At 46.7% G+C, this 18,411-nt stretch overlaps 1 protein-coding gene across 1 annotated transcript; it reads right to left on the minus strand.

Moving 5' to 3' along the window:
• Window positions 1-206: 206 nt before the first annotated feature.
• prokr1b (prokineticin receptor 1b) lies at window positions 207-7,480 on the minus strand. Its single transcript, XM_048536039.1, has 2 exons — window positions 7,056-7,480; window positions 207-998 (listed from the first exon to the last, which is right to left on the minus strand). The coding sequence occupies exons 1-2, from the start codon at window positions 7,478-7,480 to the stop codon at window positions 299-301; spliced, it is 1,125 nt and encodes a 374-aa protein (XP_048391996.1). The 3' UTR covers window positions 207-298.
• Between the last annotated feature and the right edge of the window lie 10,931 nt (window positions 7,481-18,411).

Consider the following 18,411-nt stretch of genomic DNA (forward strand, 5'->3'; position numbering starts at 1 on the left):
GGATCGGCGCAGGCTTGGAGGGCCGAAGGGCCTGTTCCTGTGCTGTAATTTTCTTTGTTCTTCGTTCTATTACTCAGGGCAGGTACAGCACCACAGAGAGTTAGAATTCCACCATAATGTTCAATCAAGCACTCACAGGGACCTCATTACAGCTTTAACCTAAACATGGACAAATGAACTGAGGTGAGGCGAACGCAACTGGCCCCAACATCAAGGTAGCGCTTGACTGCCAGTCCCCCTGAACACACTCTGAACGGGACGGGCAAACCTCACAGATGCACCAGGTCATCGGGAGGTTCTACTGGAGTTGCATTTGCTCAATTTCATCTGACCCTGGAATCCTAGTTGTTTTCAGATCTTGGTCTTGGGCTGATTTTCTACTGCCACCAGGAGTGGATCTAAGCCTTAACAGAATCATCTTCTTGAAGTATTTCATGCTGTTGCTTTTGACAGTGACAAAGCATATGGTGTTGATCATACTGTTGCTCATGGCAATGCATTCGACAACGTAGAAGACTGTAATGTAGTGTTTCTGCTTTAAGACCAGCGTGGGGTAGAAATCACGAACTATGGTGAAGGCATAATAGGGAGCCCAGCAGAGGATGTAAATTGTCAGTATGCCCATGAGCACCAACACGGTCTTCCTCCTACACTTCAGCCTCCTCCGTATCTGCTCAGTTTGGAAACCGGGCATACTCTTAAACCACAGCTCTTGGGAGATCTTGGCATAGCAGAGACCCATGCTCAGCGAGGGACCCAGGAACTGCAGGATGAAGATGAAGAGGGAGTAGGATTTGTAGGAGACCTGCTGCTCTGTTGGCCAGATCTGCCCACAGAAGATCTTGTTCTGTGAGCTGGAGTGTGGGATGGTGGTCTCAGCAGTGAAGTAGGCAGAGGGGATGGCCATAAGCAGAGAAGCAACCCACACCAGGCCGATCATCACGTAAGCAGTCTGGTACTTCATTCGGGGCTTCAGGGGATGCACAATGGCCAGATAGCTGTGGCAAAAGGTAATAATAATGAGAATCCAGCGCTGCACAAGATCGAGTGTACAACATCTACCCCTGTACTCGCTAACTCCTGAACAACATCCAAAATTTATTGCCATCCAGTTCTGACCCCTGTACAAAAGCCATCTACATGCAACATCCACCACAATGCGACATTCAGCCCTGTCCACCATCCATCACTTTACAACTTCTGTCAATATACAACGTCCAAATGGAGTGCAGCTTCTCATCGCGTGTAAAGAGCATCCAACGACATACAACACTTGTCACAGAACACACACATACAAACACCAATACACAACATCCGATACTGTACGCAGGGTTTCATAAAATATATGTGCAAATTTAGACTTTAAGAGTGTTGATTCTGCCCACAAGGGAAACAAAATGTAGCAGTGGTATAAACACATTATTCATGTCCTTTTCAATGTTCAGCAGATGTAAGCTGATTGTTAAGAGCTGAAGTAAAAGGCAAAAGGTGAATTCTGAAAAACCTATTTGAATAATTGGTCATAAGAGGATCTGGTTCTCTGGAAGCCTACAAATGTGAAAGCCGTTGTGTTAAATATTTATAAATGATATTTCCTTGTGTGTTTTTAGTCTGTTTCTATCACATGTATATTAAAAATAATTAAAAAGTTTGAAATACATAAGGACTTTTGAAACGGTGACCATCCACAGCTCTGTAAAGCACCCATTTATTTAATGACTAACTTATCGCCATGCAATATTGATAAACTATCAGTGTGTAATCATTTAACAATGTGGTTCTTTTGTAAGGAAAACAGTTTTTAAAAGTGACTGTTTTGGGTTTAAAAATCTACCTGTATCTCACTCCTAAAACAGATTAAGGCCAGGTTGCTATTTTTTTGAAGGTGCTAAGGGCCAAATGTTATCTTGTTGGAGTCTTGCTATCAAGTGAAGGTATGTACAATATTTACAAAATGAATAAACAAAAACAAAATGCAAAACATTGCCAATGTTGGAGATCCGACTGAAAAACAGAATGCTGGAAAATCACTCAACAAGTCTCACCATCTCTGTGGAGAGACAGAAAGAGAAAGGATTCAGGTGAAAGGTCACAGGTCCTGAAACACTGATCTTCTCTCCCTGCATTCACAGGGACTGACAGATCTGTTGATTACTAGCATAAAGTTTAGTGCTTGATTAATACTGCACTGGACCATCCCCTGAAATGAGTAGACTGCTCTTCTTTCCCTGGAATTTGCATTATTTTAATGAAGACTGTGCTAATATTTTGACAAGGTGTACAGCTGGATGAACACAGCAGGCCAAGCAGCATCAGAGGAGCAGGAAAGCTGATGTTTCGGGTCCAGACCTTTCTTCAGAGTTATTGTTGGGGAAGGGAATCTTAGTTTCCTGGCAAGGTTCATGACCTGAGGGAGAGGTCAGATGCTGCTTTGCAAACTGGACAGTCCATGCTGATAGCACTCACATCTCTTCCTTGTTGAGATTTCCAGGCAAAGAAACAAACAGAGATCAACAGAGGGCCTCCGCTTCTTCCTGTCCCGCAGGCCCGACCAGTCCCCCTCCACCGACACCCTCATCCGCCTAGCTGAACTCGTCCTCACCCTCAACAACTTCTCTTTCAATTCCTCCCACTTCCTACAGACTAAGGGGGTGGCCATGGGTACCCGCATGGGCCACAGCTATGCCTGCCTCTTTGTAGGTTACGTGGAACAGTCCCTCTTCCGCACCTACACAGGCCCAAACCCCACCTCTTCCTCCATTATATTGATGACTGTATCGGCACCGTCTCATGCTCCCACGAGGAGCTCAAATAGTTCATCCTCGTCACCAACACCTTCCACCCCAACCTTAACCTCACCTGGACCATCTCTAAAACCTCTCTCTCCTTCCTGGACCTCTCTGTCTCCATCTCTGGTAGCCAGCTAGAAACCGATATCCATTTCAAGCCCACCGACTCCCACAGCTACCTAGATTATACCTCCTCCCAACCACCTTCCTGCAAAAATGCCATCCCCTATTCCCAATTCCTTCATCTCCGCTGCATCTGCTCCCAGGATGAGGCATTCCACTCCTGTACAACTCAGATGTCCTCGTTTTTCAAGGACCACAACATCCCCCCCGACAGTGGTCGAGAACACCCCCGACCTTGTCTCCCACATTTCCCGCAATTCATCCCTCACACCCCCTCCCCACAATAAAAACCAAAATAGAATCCCCCTCGTCCTCACGCACTACCCGACCAACCGCCGGATTCAACACATCATCCTCCAACACATCTGCCATCTGCAATCCATCCCCACCACCAAAGACATTTTCCCTCCCCACCCTTATCTGCCTTCCGGAGGGACCACTCTCTCTGTGACTCCTTTGTCCGCTCCACAGTCCCCTCCAACCCCAGCACACCCGACACTTTTCCCTGCAATTGCAGAAAGTGCTACACCTGCCCCCACACCTCCTCCCTCACCCCCATCCCAGGCCCCAAGAAGACTTTCCGCATCAAGTAGATGTTCACCTACACATCCCATTCCTCAGACGACGTGTCCATCCTGGGCATCCTGCAGTGCCACAATGATGCCACCCAAAGGTTGCAGGAACAGCAGCTCATATTCCGCTTGGGAACCCTGCAGCCCAATGGTATCAAGTGGACTTCACAAGCTTCAAAATGTCCCCTCCCCCCACTGCATCCCAAAACCAGCCCAGCCTCCCTAACCTGTCTTTCCACCCACCTATCCCCTCCTCCCACCTCAAGCCCCGCCCCCCTCCGCCTACTAACCTTACCCTGCCCCCTTGACTTATCAGTTCTCCCTGGACCGACCTATAACACCTACATTCACCTTCACTGGCTCCATCCCCGCCTCTTTGACCAGTCTGTTTTACTCCACCTATCTTCTCCTCTATCCATCTTCTATCCGCCTCCCCCACTCTCCCTATTTATTTCAGAACCCCCTTCCCTCCCCCATTTCTGAAGAAGGGTCTAGGCCTAAAATGTCAGCCTCCCTGCTCCTCTGATGCTGCTTGGCCTGCTGTGTTCATCCAGCTCTACACCTTGTTGTATCAGAGATCATAAATTGCCTGAGCTGGACATTACAGTCACAGTGGCTTCCAGGTCTTGGAAATGTAAATGACTGATGTTTAATCCAAACCTCCTCAGTCACTAATCTCTGCTACAATATTTCTTTAAGAGTTTGATCTCTCTCTCTCTCTCTGCCTCTGATTTTGTCTGTCTCTGTCTCTGTCTCTATCTATCTACCTCTGACTTCGTTCTCTTAATCTTTCTGTCTTCTCTCCTTCTCTATCCATAAAGTGTAGGAGCAGAAATGAGCCTTTCAGCCCATTGAGTCTGTTCTGCCATTCAATGAGATTGTGGCTAATCAGATAATCCTCAATTCCACATCCTTGCCTTTTCCCCATAACCCTCGATTCCCTTATTGATTAAAAATCTGTCTCAAATATGACTCTATCTGTCTCTCTTTCTCTGTCTTTCTATCTCTGCCTTTCTCTCTCCCTGTCTCCATCTCTCTCTGCCTCTCATTGTCTGTCTCTCTCAGTCTCTGATATTGATGTCATTCTCGGCATCTCTCTGTGGTCTCTCTCTGTCTTCCCTTATTTCTCTCTGTCTGTTACTGTCTGTCTCAATCACTCCGTCTGTCCTTTTATCTCTCTTTCTGTGACTCTCGTGGCCTTCGTCCATGAAACTTGGTAGAAGTAGGCCAATCAGCCCATTGAGTCTGTCATTCAGTGAGATCGCAGTTGATCTGATAATTCTCTATGCCCATTCCTGCCTTTCCTCCCCTTTCTTGCCTTGATTCCTTTACTGATTACAAATGTCTCTGAAATGACTCTATTGGAACTTGTTTTTCTCTTTCTCTATCTCTCTCCCTGACTCTGTGTGTATCTCTCTCTCTCTCTCTATCCGTGTGTGTGGATGTCTGTTGATATCTGTATCTCACTCTGTCTTGCTATCTTTTCTCTGACTCTGTCCATTCTCGGTGCCTGTTTGACTTCTGTGCATGTCTTCTCTATCTCTCTCTCTTTTCTTTGACTCTGTGTCTGTATCTCTCTGTCCTTGTCTCTATTTCTCTGATTCTATTTCTGACTTTCCTTTTTCACTGATTCTGTGTCTCTGTCTCTCTGTTGTCTCTGACTTTTCGTATGTATCAGTATGTCCTTCTCCTTTTCTATCTCTATATGTCTGTCTTTCTCCTTTTCGCTGCATGTGTGTACCCGTGTTTGTCTGTGTGTGTATCTCTGTGTGTGTGTACCTGTGTTTCTCTGTGTGTGTGTCTCTGTGTGTGTGTACCCATGTCTGTCTCTGTGTGTGTGTGTGTGTGTGTGTGTGTCTGTGTATGCGAGTGTGTCTGAGTCTGTCTGTGTGTGTGTGTCTCTGTGTGAGTGTGTGTACCTGAATCTGTCTGTGTGTGCCTGTGACTGTGTGCATGTGTGTGTGTACCTGTCTCTGTCTATGTATGTGTATCTCTGTGCCAGTGTGTGTGACTGCGTCAGTGTATGCCTGTCTCTCTGTGTGTGTACCTATATCTATCGTGTGTCCCTGTGTGTGCATGTGCCTATGAATATGTGTGTCCCTATGTGAGTGTGTACCTGTATCTGCCTGTGTGTCCCTGTGTGTTTGTGTGCCTGTGAGCATGTGTGTCTGTGTACCTGTATCTGTCTATGTCCTTGCCCGCATGTGTGCCTGTGTCTGTCTGTCTGTATGTGTGTGTGCGCCTGTGAGTACGTGTCTCTGTGTATGTTTGTACCTGTATTTATCTGTGTGTCCCATAATATTTGTGTCCCTGTGCATGTGTGCCTGTGAGTATGTGTGTCTCTGTGCATGTACGTGTATATCTGTTTGTGTGTGCCTGTGAGTACGTGTCTGTGTGTACCGGTAGCTGTCTGTGTGTGCCTGTCTGTGTGTGTGTGTCTGTGAATATGTTGTGTGTGTGTACCTGTATCTGTCTGTGTGTCCCTGTGTGTGTGTGTATGTGTGTGCGCGTACCTGTATCTGTCTGTGTGTCCCTGTGTGTGTGCACACCTGTATCTGTCTGTGTCCCTGTGTGTGTGTTTACCTGTATCTGTCTGTGTGTCCCTGTGTATGTGTGTGTGTGCCTGTGAGTATGTGTGTCTGTGTGTGTTGTGTGTGTGCGAATGTCCCTGTGTGTGTGTGCCTATGAGTGTGTGTGTTGTGTGTGCGCGAATGTCCCTGAGTGTGTGTGCCTGTGAGTATATGTGTCTGTGTGTGTTGTGTGCGTGCGAATGTCCCTGTGTGTGTGTGCCTGTGAGAATGTGTCCCTGTGTGTGTGTTGTGTGTGTGCGAATGTCCCTGTGTTTGTGTGCCTATGAGTGTGTGTTGTGTGTGCGCGAATGTCCCTGAGTGTGTGTGCCTGTGGGTATGTGTGTCTGTGTGTGTGTTGTGTGTGTGCGAATGTCCCTGTGTGTGTGTGCCTATGAGTGTGTGTCTGTGTGTTGTGTGTGCGCGAATGTCCCTGAGTGTGTGTGCCTGTGAGTATATGTGTCTGTGTGTGTTGTGTGTGTGCGAATGTCCCTGTGTGTGTGTGCCTGTGAGAATGTGTCCCTGTGTGTGTGTTGTGTGTGTGCGAATGTCCCTGTGTTTGTGTGCCTATGAGTGTGTGTTGTGTGTGCGCGAATGTCCCTGAGTGTGTGTGCCTGTGGGTATGTGTGTCTGTGTGTGTGTTGTGTGTATGCGAGTGTCCCTGTGTGCGTGTGCCTATGAGTATGTGTCTAGTGTGTGTTGTGTGTGCAAATGTCCCTGTGTGTGTGCCTGTGAGTATGTGTCTGTGTGTTGTGTGTGCGAATGTCCCTGTGAGTATGTGCCTGAGTATGTGTGTCTGTGTGTGTCTGTGTGTGTGTGCCTGTATGTGTCTGTGTGTCCCTGTGTGTGTCCCTGTGTGTGTGTGTGCCTGTATGAGTCTGTGTGTCCCTGTGTGTGTGTGTGTGTGTGTGTGCGCCTGTATGTGTCTGTGTGTCCCTGTGTGTGTGTGTGTGTGTGTGTGTGTGTGCCTGTATGTCCCTAGTTAACCGAAGCCCCTCACTTACCGGTCGATGGCGATGGCCAGCAGGGCGTTGGTGGACACAGACAGGGAGGCGGTGCGGAGGTAGTTGACCGAGGCGCACAGAGTGTGGCCGTGCTCCCAGGACAGCTGCTTGACCACGTAGTAATCCATCTCGAAGGGGCAGCAGAGTACAGCCACCAGCAGGTCAGAGACGGCCAGGTTAGCGAGCAGGAGGCTGGTCAGACTGCGGCGCTGCCTGTAGCGAGCCAGGCTCGCAATGAACAGCAAGTTGCCGAGCCCACACACCAGCATGATGCCGACCAGAGCTGCCCCCACCACGGTCCGAGCCACCTCGAAACCCCGGTCCGCCGTGAAATCCTGGCTGTCCGAGCGGGCGGTGTCATAGTCCCAGAAGCTACAGTTCACGTTCCTCAGCCCCAGCCAGGGTTCAGTACAGGCTTCCCCCATCATACCAACCAGCCCTAACCCTAAATATCCTCCGGGCACCACATGGAAGGTCAGCCTGGAGATAGAGAGCCCTGAGACTCCATCTGCTCAATCTGCAACCAACTGGAAATGACTAGGAGATCTCAGAAAGTCCTGCAGTTTGCAGCGTCCTGGAGAGGCTAGCCGTGCTTTTTTGCATTTCTCATGCTCCTTTGCGAACTGATGATCGTAGCGAGCCCACAGCAAGACTGCGACTACCGGCGCCTCGTCTCTGAGAATTGTTCCTTTCTCTTACTGCATGGGATGTGACTCACCGCTTCTCGAGGAGAAGATTTCAAGGTGAAAACTTAAAATGAAATGGAAGGGACTGTAGTCCCTCAACTACAAGAAGTTTCGCTTCTTTCGCGTCTTGCTGCGAGATAAAGTGTATTTTTTTTAAATTAAAACGAGAACGTGTTGAAAATGAAGGCTTTTAATACAACTGGAGACCCCCACTTTGTTAAACGATCTTCACTAATGAAGAGTCATCTAGACTGGAAACATTAGCTTGTTCTCTCTTTTGGTGCTGCCTGATACGCTGTGATCTCCAGCATTGGTCCGATAATATCGCCCGCCCCAACACACACTCACACATACAGGTACACATGCACTTGATTCTGCCCACTGAAGGACAGAAATCCCTGATATTCTATTCCCAATTCCTCCGCCTCCGCCGCATCTGCTCCCACGATAAGACATTCCACTCCCGCACATCCCAGATGTCCAAGTTCTTTAAGGACCGCAACTTTCCCCCCACAGTGATCGAGAACGCCCTTGACCACGTCTCCCGTATTTCCCGCAACACATCCCTCACACCCTGCCCCCGCCACAACCGCCCTAAGAGGATCCCCCTCGTTCTCACACACCACCCCACCAACCTCCGGATACAACGCATCATCCTCCGACACTTCCGCCATTTACAATCCGACCCCACCACCCAAGACATTTTTCCATCCCCACCCCTGTCTGCTTTCTGGAGAGACCACTCTCTCCGTGACTCCCTTGTTCACTCCACACTGCCCTCCAACCCCACCACACCCGGCACCTTCCCCTGCAACCGCAGGAAATGCTACACTTGCCCTCACACCTCCTCCCTCACCCCTATCCCAGGCCCCAAGATGACATTCCACATTAAGCAGAGGTTCCCCTGCACATCTGCCAATGTGGTATACTGCATCCACTGTACCCGGTGCGGCTTCCTCTACATTGGGGAAACCAAGCGGAGGCTTGGAGACCGCTTTGCAGAACACCTCCGCTCGGTTCGCAACAAACAACTGCACCTCCCAGTCGCAAACCATTTCCACTCCCCCTCCCATTCTTTAGATGACATGTCCATCATGGGCCTCCTGCAGTGCCACAATGATGCCACCCAAAGGTTGCAGGAACAGCAACTCATATTCCACCTGGGAACCCTGCAGCCTAATGGTATCAATGAGGACTTCACCAGTTTCAAAATCTCCCCTTCCCCTACTGCATCCCTAAACCAGCCCAGTTCGCCCCCTCCCCCCACTGCACCACACAACCAGCCCAGCTCTTCCCCCCCACCCACTGCATCCCAAAACCAGTCCAACCTGTCTCTGCCTCCCTAACCGGTTCTTCCTCTCACCCATCCCTTCCTCCCACACCAAGCCGCACCCCCATCTACCTACTAACCTCATCCCACCTCCTTGACCCGTCCGTCTTCCCTGGACTGACCTATCCCCTCCCTACCTCCCCACCTACACCCTCTCCACCTATCTTCTTTTCTCTCCATCTTCGGTCCGCCTCCCCCTCTCTCCCTATTTATTCCAGTTCCCTCTCCCCATCCCCCTCTCTGATGAAGGGTCTAGGCCCGAAACGTCAGCTTTTGTGCTCCTGAGATGCTGCTTGGCCTGCTGTGTTCATCCAGCCTCACATTTTATTATCTTAGACAGAAATCCCTGACTGGGTCCCGAAGAGCTCAACACTCATTCCCCATGCTGGGGAGAACCAGATTTAGGAGACACCCTCAAGAGTCTCCCTTCCACTTAATAAAGATCTGTGGGTGCTGGAAATCAGAAAGAAAAGAAAACCAGCTGCTGAGTCGCGAACCATTTTAACACCCCCTCCCAATCCTCAGACGACATGTCCATCATGGGCCTCCTGCAGTGCCACAATGATGCCACCCGAAGGTTGCAGGAACAGCAACACATATTCCGCTTGGGAACCCTGCAGCCCAATGGTATCAATGTGGACTTCACAAGCTTCAAAATCTCCCCTTCCCCCACTGCATCCCAAAACCAGCCCAGTTCATCCCCTCCCCCCACTGCACCACACAACCTGCCCAGTTCGTCCCCTCCACCCACTGCATCCCAAAACCAGCCCAGCCTGTCTCTGCCTCCCTAACCTGTTCTTCCTCTCACCCATCCCTTCCTCCCACCCCAAGCCGCACCCCCAGCTACCTACTAACCTCATCCCACCTCCTTGACCTGTCCATCTTCCCTGGGCTGACCTATCCCCTCCCTACCTCCCCACCTATACTCTCTCCACCTATCTTCTTTACTCTCCATCTTCGGTCCGCCTCCCCCTCTCTCCCTATTTATTCCAGAACCCTCTCCCCATCCCCCTCTCCAATGAAGGCCTGAAACGTCAGCTTTTGTGCTCCTGAGATGCTGCTTGAGATGCTGTGTTCATCCAGCTCCACACTTTGTTATCTTAGCTGAGTTTTCCCAGTTATTTTTGTTTTTCACTCCCTTCTAATGTCTCTGTTGGAGGGTGGTTAGAGAGTGGAGTTCTCTTTCCCAGAAAGTCATGGTGACTCGGTCATTCAATTAGGTTTTCCGTAGACAGGCCGTTAGGTCTTGTGTTCTTATGAGAAGGGAGTGCAGACAGGAAGGTAGGATTAAGGCCACTGCAAGCTCAGCCGCCATCATATTCAATGTTAATCCAGGGGCAGGATGGTATCCTCCTGTTCGTCAGTGCACCTGAGCCTGCCCAGGTAAGCCCTCAAGAAACCATCCTGCCCCTCTCATCTTTCAGAAGGGAACTGCTGTTTCTAAAGCAGGAAGTATTATTTAAATGGACAAAGACTGCAGAAAGCTCCAACACAAAGGGACTTGGGGAGAACTTGTATATGAAAGACAGAAAGCAGACTCACAGGGGCAGCAGGGAATTAGGAAGGCTAATGGATTGTTGGCCCTCATTTCAAAGGAATAAGAGTATAAGAGTAGGGGAGTCTTACTGCAACTGTATAAGATACCACATCTGGAGTGCTGTGGGCCCCTATTTAGGAAAGAAATACCATTTCATTGGGAGTATTTCAGAGAAGATTCACTAGGATGATCCCTGGTATGGAGGGAATGTCTTATGAGCAAAGGTTAAAGCGGCTGGGACTCACTGGGGTTTAGAAGAAGGAGAGGCAATCTCATAGAATTCTTAAGGATTTGACAGGGAAAATGCTGAGACTGTCATGGGAGAGTCTAGGACCAGAGGGCAAAGTCTCAAAATAAAGGGGCCCCAATTTAAGACTGAGATGGGAATGAATTTCTTCCCTCAGAGAGTTGTGAGTCTTTGGAACTCTTTGCCACAGAGAGCTGTGGGGGCAGAGTCCATGTGTGTATTTAAGGCTGTGATAGATAGATTCTTGATCAGTTGCAGAATCAAGGGTTACAGCGTAAAGGCAGGAAAGTGGATGTAAGGAATCTCAGATCAGCCATGATTCTATTGAATGGCAGAGCAGGCTTGAGGGGGCCAAATGGCCTACTACTATTTATATTTCTTATGGCTCTATGGAGATGGTCACTCATAGTTTGGCGAGTGAGGTTGATGATTGTTTGATGCCATTTCCCACAATATCAAGGCCCAACTACTTTTATCCACAGACAGCACAAACTGTATGTCTCTGGAGCTCACCCTCATGGTACAGCAGCTGTGTCCCAGTCTGTGAGCCAGAGACTTTGTGTTCAAGTCCTGCTTTGCTCAATGGTCAAGCAAGGTCTGTTTCTAAGACAGCCAGTCAGGCTGTGTATCAATCTGCAAATCCTTCCAGCCTGCCAGTCAATCTGATTAGGGCTGGTTATCCAGTTCAAAAGCCTGTACCTGCACTTGCCCCTTACCCTTAAACCATATGGGCTACATTCCAAGTCCTACTTGAAATTGTGCAATGTTTGGCCTCAACTGCTTCTGTGGTAGCTATTTCCACAGGCTCACCACTCCCTGGGTGAAGAAATGTCTCCTCAGTCCTAAATGGCCCATATCCTTGGACTGTGATGAAATAATGGGAACTGCAGATGCTGGAGAATCCAAGATAACAAAGTGTGAAGCTGGATGAACACAGCAGGCCAAGCAGCATCTCAGGAGCACAAAAGCTGACGTTTCGGGCCTAGACCCTTCATCAGATGATCTCTGATGAAGGGTCTAGGCCCGAAACGTCAGCTTTTGTGCTCCTGAGGTGCTGCTTGGACTGCTGTGTCCATCCAGCTTCACACTTTGTTATCCTCAGACTGTGACCCCTGGTTCTGGATTCCCTGGTCACTGGGAGCATTCTTTCTGCATTTTCTCTGTCTCATCCACCCCCAGTTCAGTCTTCTAAATTTCAGTGAATAACCAATTTAATCTCACCTCGTATGTCCACAAGAATACCCAATGTTGCATGGCTCAACAAATTATACCCTATGGAATCTGATTAGTTCCAATGAGAGAGATTAATCAGAAAATTGGGGAGATGAACTGTGGGGATTAAACGTGAATGCAAATAAACAGGACTGAAAAGCTTACACTCTTCTACAAGTAAGAACTTCTTGAAGCCTTGCAAGAAGAGATAATTGAATAAAAAATGTATGGGAAATGTTGTTCATGCTCACAAGGAAGATAACTCTGTTCAAGAAAAGTAGGCTCATTGCAAGGCTAAAGCTGTGGTGAGAAACCATTGATGCACTCCGCCACCCACAACTCGATACAGATATGCAACTTGGAAATCACAGCCTGAATTTCGTTCTAGTTCCCTGCAAACTGAATATGCTGTCTTAATACAGCCTATTTGCAGCCAGGCTTTGCTGCCAGCCCTGTTTCTGTCTGGGTAAAGGGTGCAAGGAACCCTGAATTCAGACAATCTTAAAGGGGCCTCTCCAGATTTAGATGCTGAGAAAGGAAGATGTAACTTGCTTGTCAGAGTGTTGTATTGAACAAGAATGAACAGGGAGACTTTTATGGACACAAAAGCAGAAATTGCTGGAAAAGCTCAGCAGATCCAGCAACATCTGTGGAGGGAAATCAGAGTTAATGTTTCGGGTCCAGTGACCCCTTCTCAGTACTCTGATTTCTCTCCACATTTTCTGCCAAATGTGCCGAGTTTTCTTCAGTAATTCTTGTTATTAATAGAAAGTAGAACAATACAGCGCAGAACAGGCCCTTCGGCCCTCGATGTTGCGCCGGCCTGTGAACTAATCTAAGCCCCTCTCCCTACATTATCCCATCATTATCCATATGCTTATCCAAGGACTGTTTAAATGCCCCTAATGTGGCTGAGTTAACTACATTGGCAGGCAGGGCGTTCCACGCCCTTACCACTCTCTGAGTAAAAAACCTGCCTCTGACATCTGTCCTAAATCTATCATCCCTCAATTTGTAGCTATGCCCCCTTGTACAAGCTGATGTCATCATCCTCGGAAAAAGACTTTCACTGTCTACCCTATCTAATCCTCTGATCATCTTGAATGTCTCTGTTAAATCCCCTCTTAGCCTCCTTCTCTCCAATGAGAACAGACCCAAGTCCCTCAGCCTTTCTTCAGAGGGCCTGTGCTCCAGACCAGGCAACATCCTGGTAAATCTCCTCTGCACCTTCTCCAATGCTTCCACATCCTTCCTGTAATGGGGCGACCAGAACTGCATGCAATATTCCAAGTGAGGCCGCACGAGCATTATTTTTGTTGATTTACACCATCCACGGTTCTTTTGGCTTTCATTGAGACTTTTATATTGGAATCCTATAAAGCAGGTAGAACATTCCCTTTTGGTCAACATCTTTCTTTTTTGTTGCCTTTGTTTCTCTATGTAATTTTATTTACTCCTTACTTCAACTACTTCAACTGAATGTGTACCAGTAATTTGTCATGCATATCAACATTTTGGAAACATTGCTGTTTACAGTAAAACTCTCTGCTATTCACTGATCAAATGTTATTGCTAGCCTTAATCTATATATCGGCTGACTGAATGGCAATAATATTAACATTAATAATTATTCTGAAACTGTAGAGTATGCTTACAGGAATTTTGTGTTGTTTATGCTGATGGGGAACTATTAGGGCTTGGAGTTCTGGGATAACAAAGTGTGAAGCTGGATGAACACAGCAGGCCAAGCAGCATCTCAGGAGCACAAAAGCTGACGTTTTGGGCCTAGACCCTTCATCAGAGAGGGGGATGGGGAGAGTGTTCTGAAATAAATAGGGAGAGAGGGGGATGTGGACCGAAGATGGATAGAGGAGAAGATAGGTGGAGAGGGGAGTATAGATGGGGAGGTGGGGAGGGGATAGGTCAGTCCAGGGAGGATGGACTGGTCAAGGAGGTGGGATGAGGTTAATAGGTAGGAAATGGAGGTGCAGCTTGAGCTGGCAGTAGGGGATAGGTGAGAGGTCTATTTTGCAGTTGGCTGGGTGATAGAATGAAGCATGTAATCCTTTCCCCTTACCTTACACTGACTGTTATCTGACTCTAGCAAGTTTCTGAAACCTCTGTTTTTTACACTATTATACATAATGTCATTTTCAGTGAGTCTATCTCTGCATAGTACATACTATTCCATCCTTTATTCACTATTAATCCAAGCTAATGATAATACAGGACAAGTCAGATCCCAGAGTTAAACCTGGCTTAATAGCCGGTGTGTTTATTTTTGGTTATTGTCTGCCACAGTGATCAGCCAGTGTACATACATTTGGTTCTGCTGTAATGTATGTTTCTTCAACACAAATTGGCTTTAACAGGATTGAAGAATTTAGACCACTATTTGTGGAAAACGAACATTCCCTGCCTGTATTAGCTACAATGCAATTCCGGCCACATTAGCTTAAATAGAGCAGCTATTGGCAGATTTTCTAATAACACAAGATCGCTCGAGAATGATAATATCGTGTTATATCAGAACCGACTGTATTCACTGGAGGCTGCCAATGGACTTTTAACAAGAAAACATAAATATTTATTGCACAAAAGAGAAAGAAAAGCAATGGTACATTATACAATAACCGTTTTGAAACAAAAATCACTGTAAAAATCAGAAGGATTCAATTGTTTTGCCTTCACATCAACAGTACAGACACCCAAACCTCAAATAAAAGATTTCCTGGTCTCCATACTAAAACTCCTTGTTCAGTTACAGTCACTTGATGCTATTTTCTTTAATTGATGAGACCCTTAAACAAACTGCTAACTCAGCTCGCTTAATGCTTGACATGGGTTCCTTAACCTGATGCCTTCAACAGCCTTTTGAGAAGATCTTTCTCTTCAATACCTCCATGGCCTCCTGTTTCTGGCTTTCTTCCACTTCCCCTGGCATGTCTGAAATGTCCTTAACAGCAGCGCTGTAGTTAAAAGAGCTCTTCTCTCTGAATCAACCTGTTTTTAACCGAATGACTATCTGTCTGAGATAATGGGAACTGCAGATGCTGGAGAATCCAAGATAACAAAGTGTGAAGCTAGATGAACGCAGCAGGCCAAGCAGCATCTCAGGAGCACAAAAGCTGACGTTTCAGGCCTAGACCCTTCATCAGAGCTGGTTGCCTTCTCTTTGTCTATTCTTGGGTTGCAAAACTCAGGACTGCAAAAACCTGAGCAATTAACTTCCAAAGTGGCTGGCTTTTCATTTGAAAAGAAATGAAAAGAAGACTTTTAAATGTAGTTATGATTCAAAATGATTTTCTGACTTTTTATAAAAACGTCAGAATGAAAACTAAATTCCATTTATCCTCCACTTTGCAACCTATGTCCTCACATAACAGTGTGATACCAGGAATATTCATCACTACTGTCTCCTGCCTTTGAGTCTTTGTTACAGCCTGCTTTATATCACCATCTCATTAGCAAATCATTCACACAGACTAGCTTGCACAGTGGTTATATTTCTGGTAATTTAAAAGTCTGATTTAATGACCCACCAACATGAGTATAAATCCCATCGTGGCAGCTATTGTAAAACGATTAAGTTGATTAAATAGCTCTCTACTGAGAAACTGTTGCCAGTCATTGTGACTTTATAACACCTGGAATTTTTGTGAGAACCCATCAAATCCACTAATATCTGGTAGGGGAAGGGAATTTGCCATCCTTTACCTGTGCTGGCCTATAGGTGACTGTGGGAAAGGGAAAGGGAAAGGGAGGATCCTGTCCCCGGAGCAGTCTTTCAAAGTCATTTGCCAGAAGGCCTTAGCACCAGAACTTTTCAACAAGCACCAAGATATTGCTTCGCTGGTGGTAAGGAGAGCACTACCTGTGAGATCCTTCAGATATGCCTGGTTTCTTTGTGCCTCAAAGCGACTGCAGGGTGTAGAAACTGTCACACATCTCCTTATGAAATGTGCCTTTTACAAAGGAAGACAAGGGAGAGATGAGAGATAATGGGAACTGCAGATGCTGGAGATTCCAAGATAATAAAATGTGAGGCTGGATGAACACAGCAGGCCAAGCAGCATCTCAGGATGCTGCTTGGCCTGTTGTGTTCATCCAGCCTCACATTTTATTAACTAGGGAGAGATGAAATGGTTTTTGTTGGGGTTCATCCTGAACAGATCTGTGATACAGGACTCTGTGCTCTTCAGGCTGTTCCCTGGGACACATACCGAGACAAACACTGACTGCACTTAGAGGACCATCAACTCTGTGAAAAATGCTCTTTGACCTGTCTGAAACTTGTTGGTCTTCCACAGGAGAGTTAATCTCGACCAAGTGTTGCAAACTGGCTCATTCCAAGGTCTAGGGCTACGTGCTGAGGGACACACAAAAGCTTGGGGCATATAACAAAGGTCTGATATGGTTTGAGATATGAGATAGTCTTAATGAGAATGTAAATAGTTTCCTTTCATTTTTTACGAAGTGCCATTTTGTTGCTACTGGATTGAAGCTCGAACGAGGTGTGTCAAACTTCTATAGTGTTTTCTGCAAAGTCTGTAAGGGCCTGTTTTGTACTTGTTATATTTACATATACAATATATGAATGAAGTGTTTAAAAAATGTGACTACACATCCACACCATTGACTCTAAGAACCCTCTGAAATGGACCCAGCAAGTACAATTAGGAATGAGAAATAAATGCTGGACCAGTCACCAACACCGACTCCCTATGAATGAGATGCCACTCATTTGTATGTACTTTCAAATCAATCTGTTACAGAGATGTCATGACACAGTTCTGGAGCAGGTCGGGCTTGACCCCAGGCCTCATGGCTCAGAGATAGGGACACTACAGCTGTGCCACAATAGTCTTAAAGCCATTCTGTTGTCTGCAAGAAGGTGGTTCACTACTGTCTTCTCAAGTACAATTAAAGTTCAGTAAGAAACGCTGACCCAGGCTTCAAAGCCCACAGTCGCTTACAGATTTAATTTTTAAAGTCACACATGCTTGAATTATCATTTTAGTTTAGGATGTGTCACATTACCTTTAAGATAGAAACCACCTTTCTAGCTGTCTTCACTTCCTTCTCAATGACCATTAATGTTAAACATCTCATCAGTCATGCCCACACAGATCCTGAGGGCATATTTGCAACTACTTTCACTTGTGACCTCTGCCTTGTAATCCCATTGGCTGAAGTCAGAGAACATTCCGGAAGGGGTCAGAAGGGAGGCTTAAGAGGGGACACCTGGCAACCATTCCCTCAGCGAAAGCTTGGCCAGCAAAGGCTCTGGCTGCTACCAATCTTTGCTCCAGGAAGACACTGAGTGTCCTGTCGATGGAGCTCAGTGAATCAAATCCACCTGGTCAATCAAGTGTCCTAGCTAATATTTATCCTTCAGTCAAAATCACATGAAACAGGTTGATGATTTACTACCTCACTGCTGTTTCTGGGATCTTGCTGTGCAGAAATTGGCTGCTGCATTTTCTGTTTTACAGCAGTGAATAATCAAAAGGTCATCAGTTGGCTGTTAAGCACTTTGGGCAGTTAGATGAGCTGTAAAAGGAGCAGCATAAATGCAATCCATTTCTGAAGAAGGGTCTAGGCCCAAAATGTCATTTTTCCTGCTCCTATGATGCTGCTTGGCCTGCTGTGTTCATCCAGCTTCACACCTTGCTATCTCTGCATAAGTGCAAGTTCTTTTGTCTTAAATCTACAATCTGTTGTAACAATTGTCCTGGCACAATGAGAGGATCAGCAATGAAGGATGTGAAATTAATTTGCAGTAACAGCCTACTTATTCAACTAGGGTTACTGATTGCGAAGCTCTTTCACTGAAAGGGTTTAGCGAACTCACACTTGGCTTTGGATAAAGCATCAGCTGTCACTGTCTTAGACTCTAATAGAAGGAAGGGTCAGGTGATCATTTCTGCCAAGTCTGTTCACTGTTGTGAGGTTTTGTGAAAGGTGTATGCTGGATAGATTCATCCTGGGCAACCAAAATCCTAGGCTGTGCTTGATGTAGAAGGGAACTGAAACACACCACCTCTTTTAGGGAAGGCTTGCCGAATCAGTTCCTGAACCGGCACTTAGCAGACCAATGGCAAGCCTTTCACAGAGGACAACAAGGTGACAAAAAATGTCACCAGGCTAGTAATCCTGAGCCTGAGGCTATTGTCCTGAGGACATGGCTTTGCAAGGGCGGATAGTGAAACTTGTATTTGAACTGCTACCAAGTAAACTCTGCTCATCCTAAACACCCACCTGGTTCACGTTAGGGAAGGAAATCTGCCCACCCTTACCCAGTCTGGCCTGCAAGTGACCCTCAACATTTCTTAACCGCTGTC

Source organism: Stegostoma tigrinum, chromosome 9, assembly GCF_030684315.1.
Source record: "Stegostoma tigrinum isolate sSteTig4 chromosome 9, sSteTig4.hap1, whole genome shotgun sequence".
Lineage (NCBI taxonomy): Eukaryota > Metazoa > Chordata > Chondrichthyes > Orectolobiformes > Stegostomatidae > Stegostoma > Stegostoma tigrinum.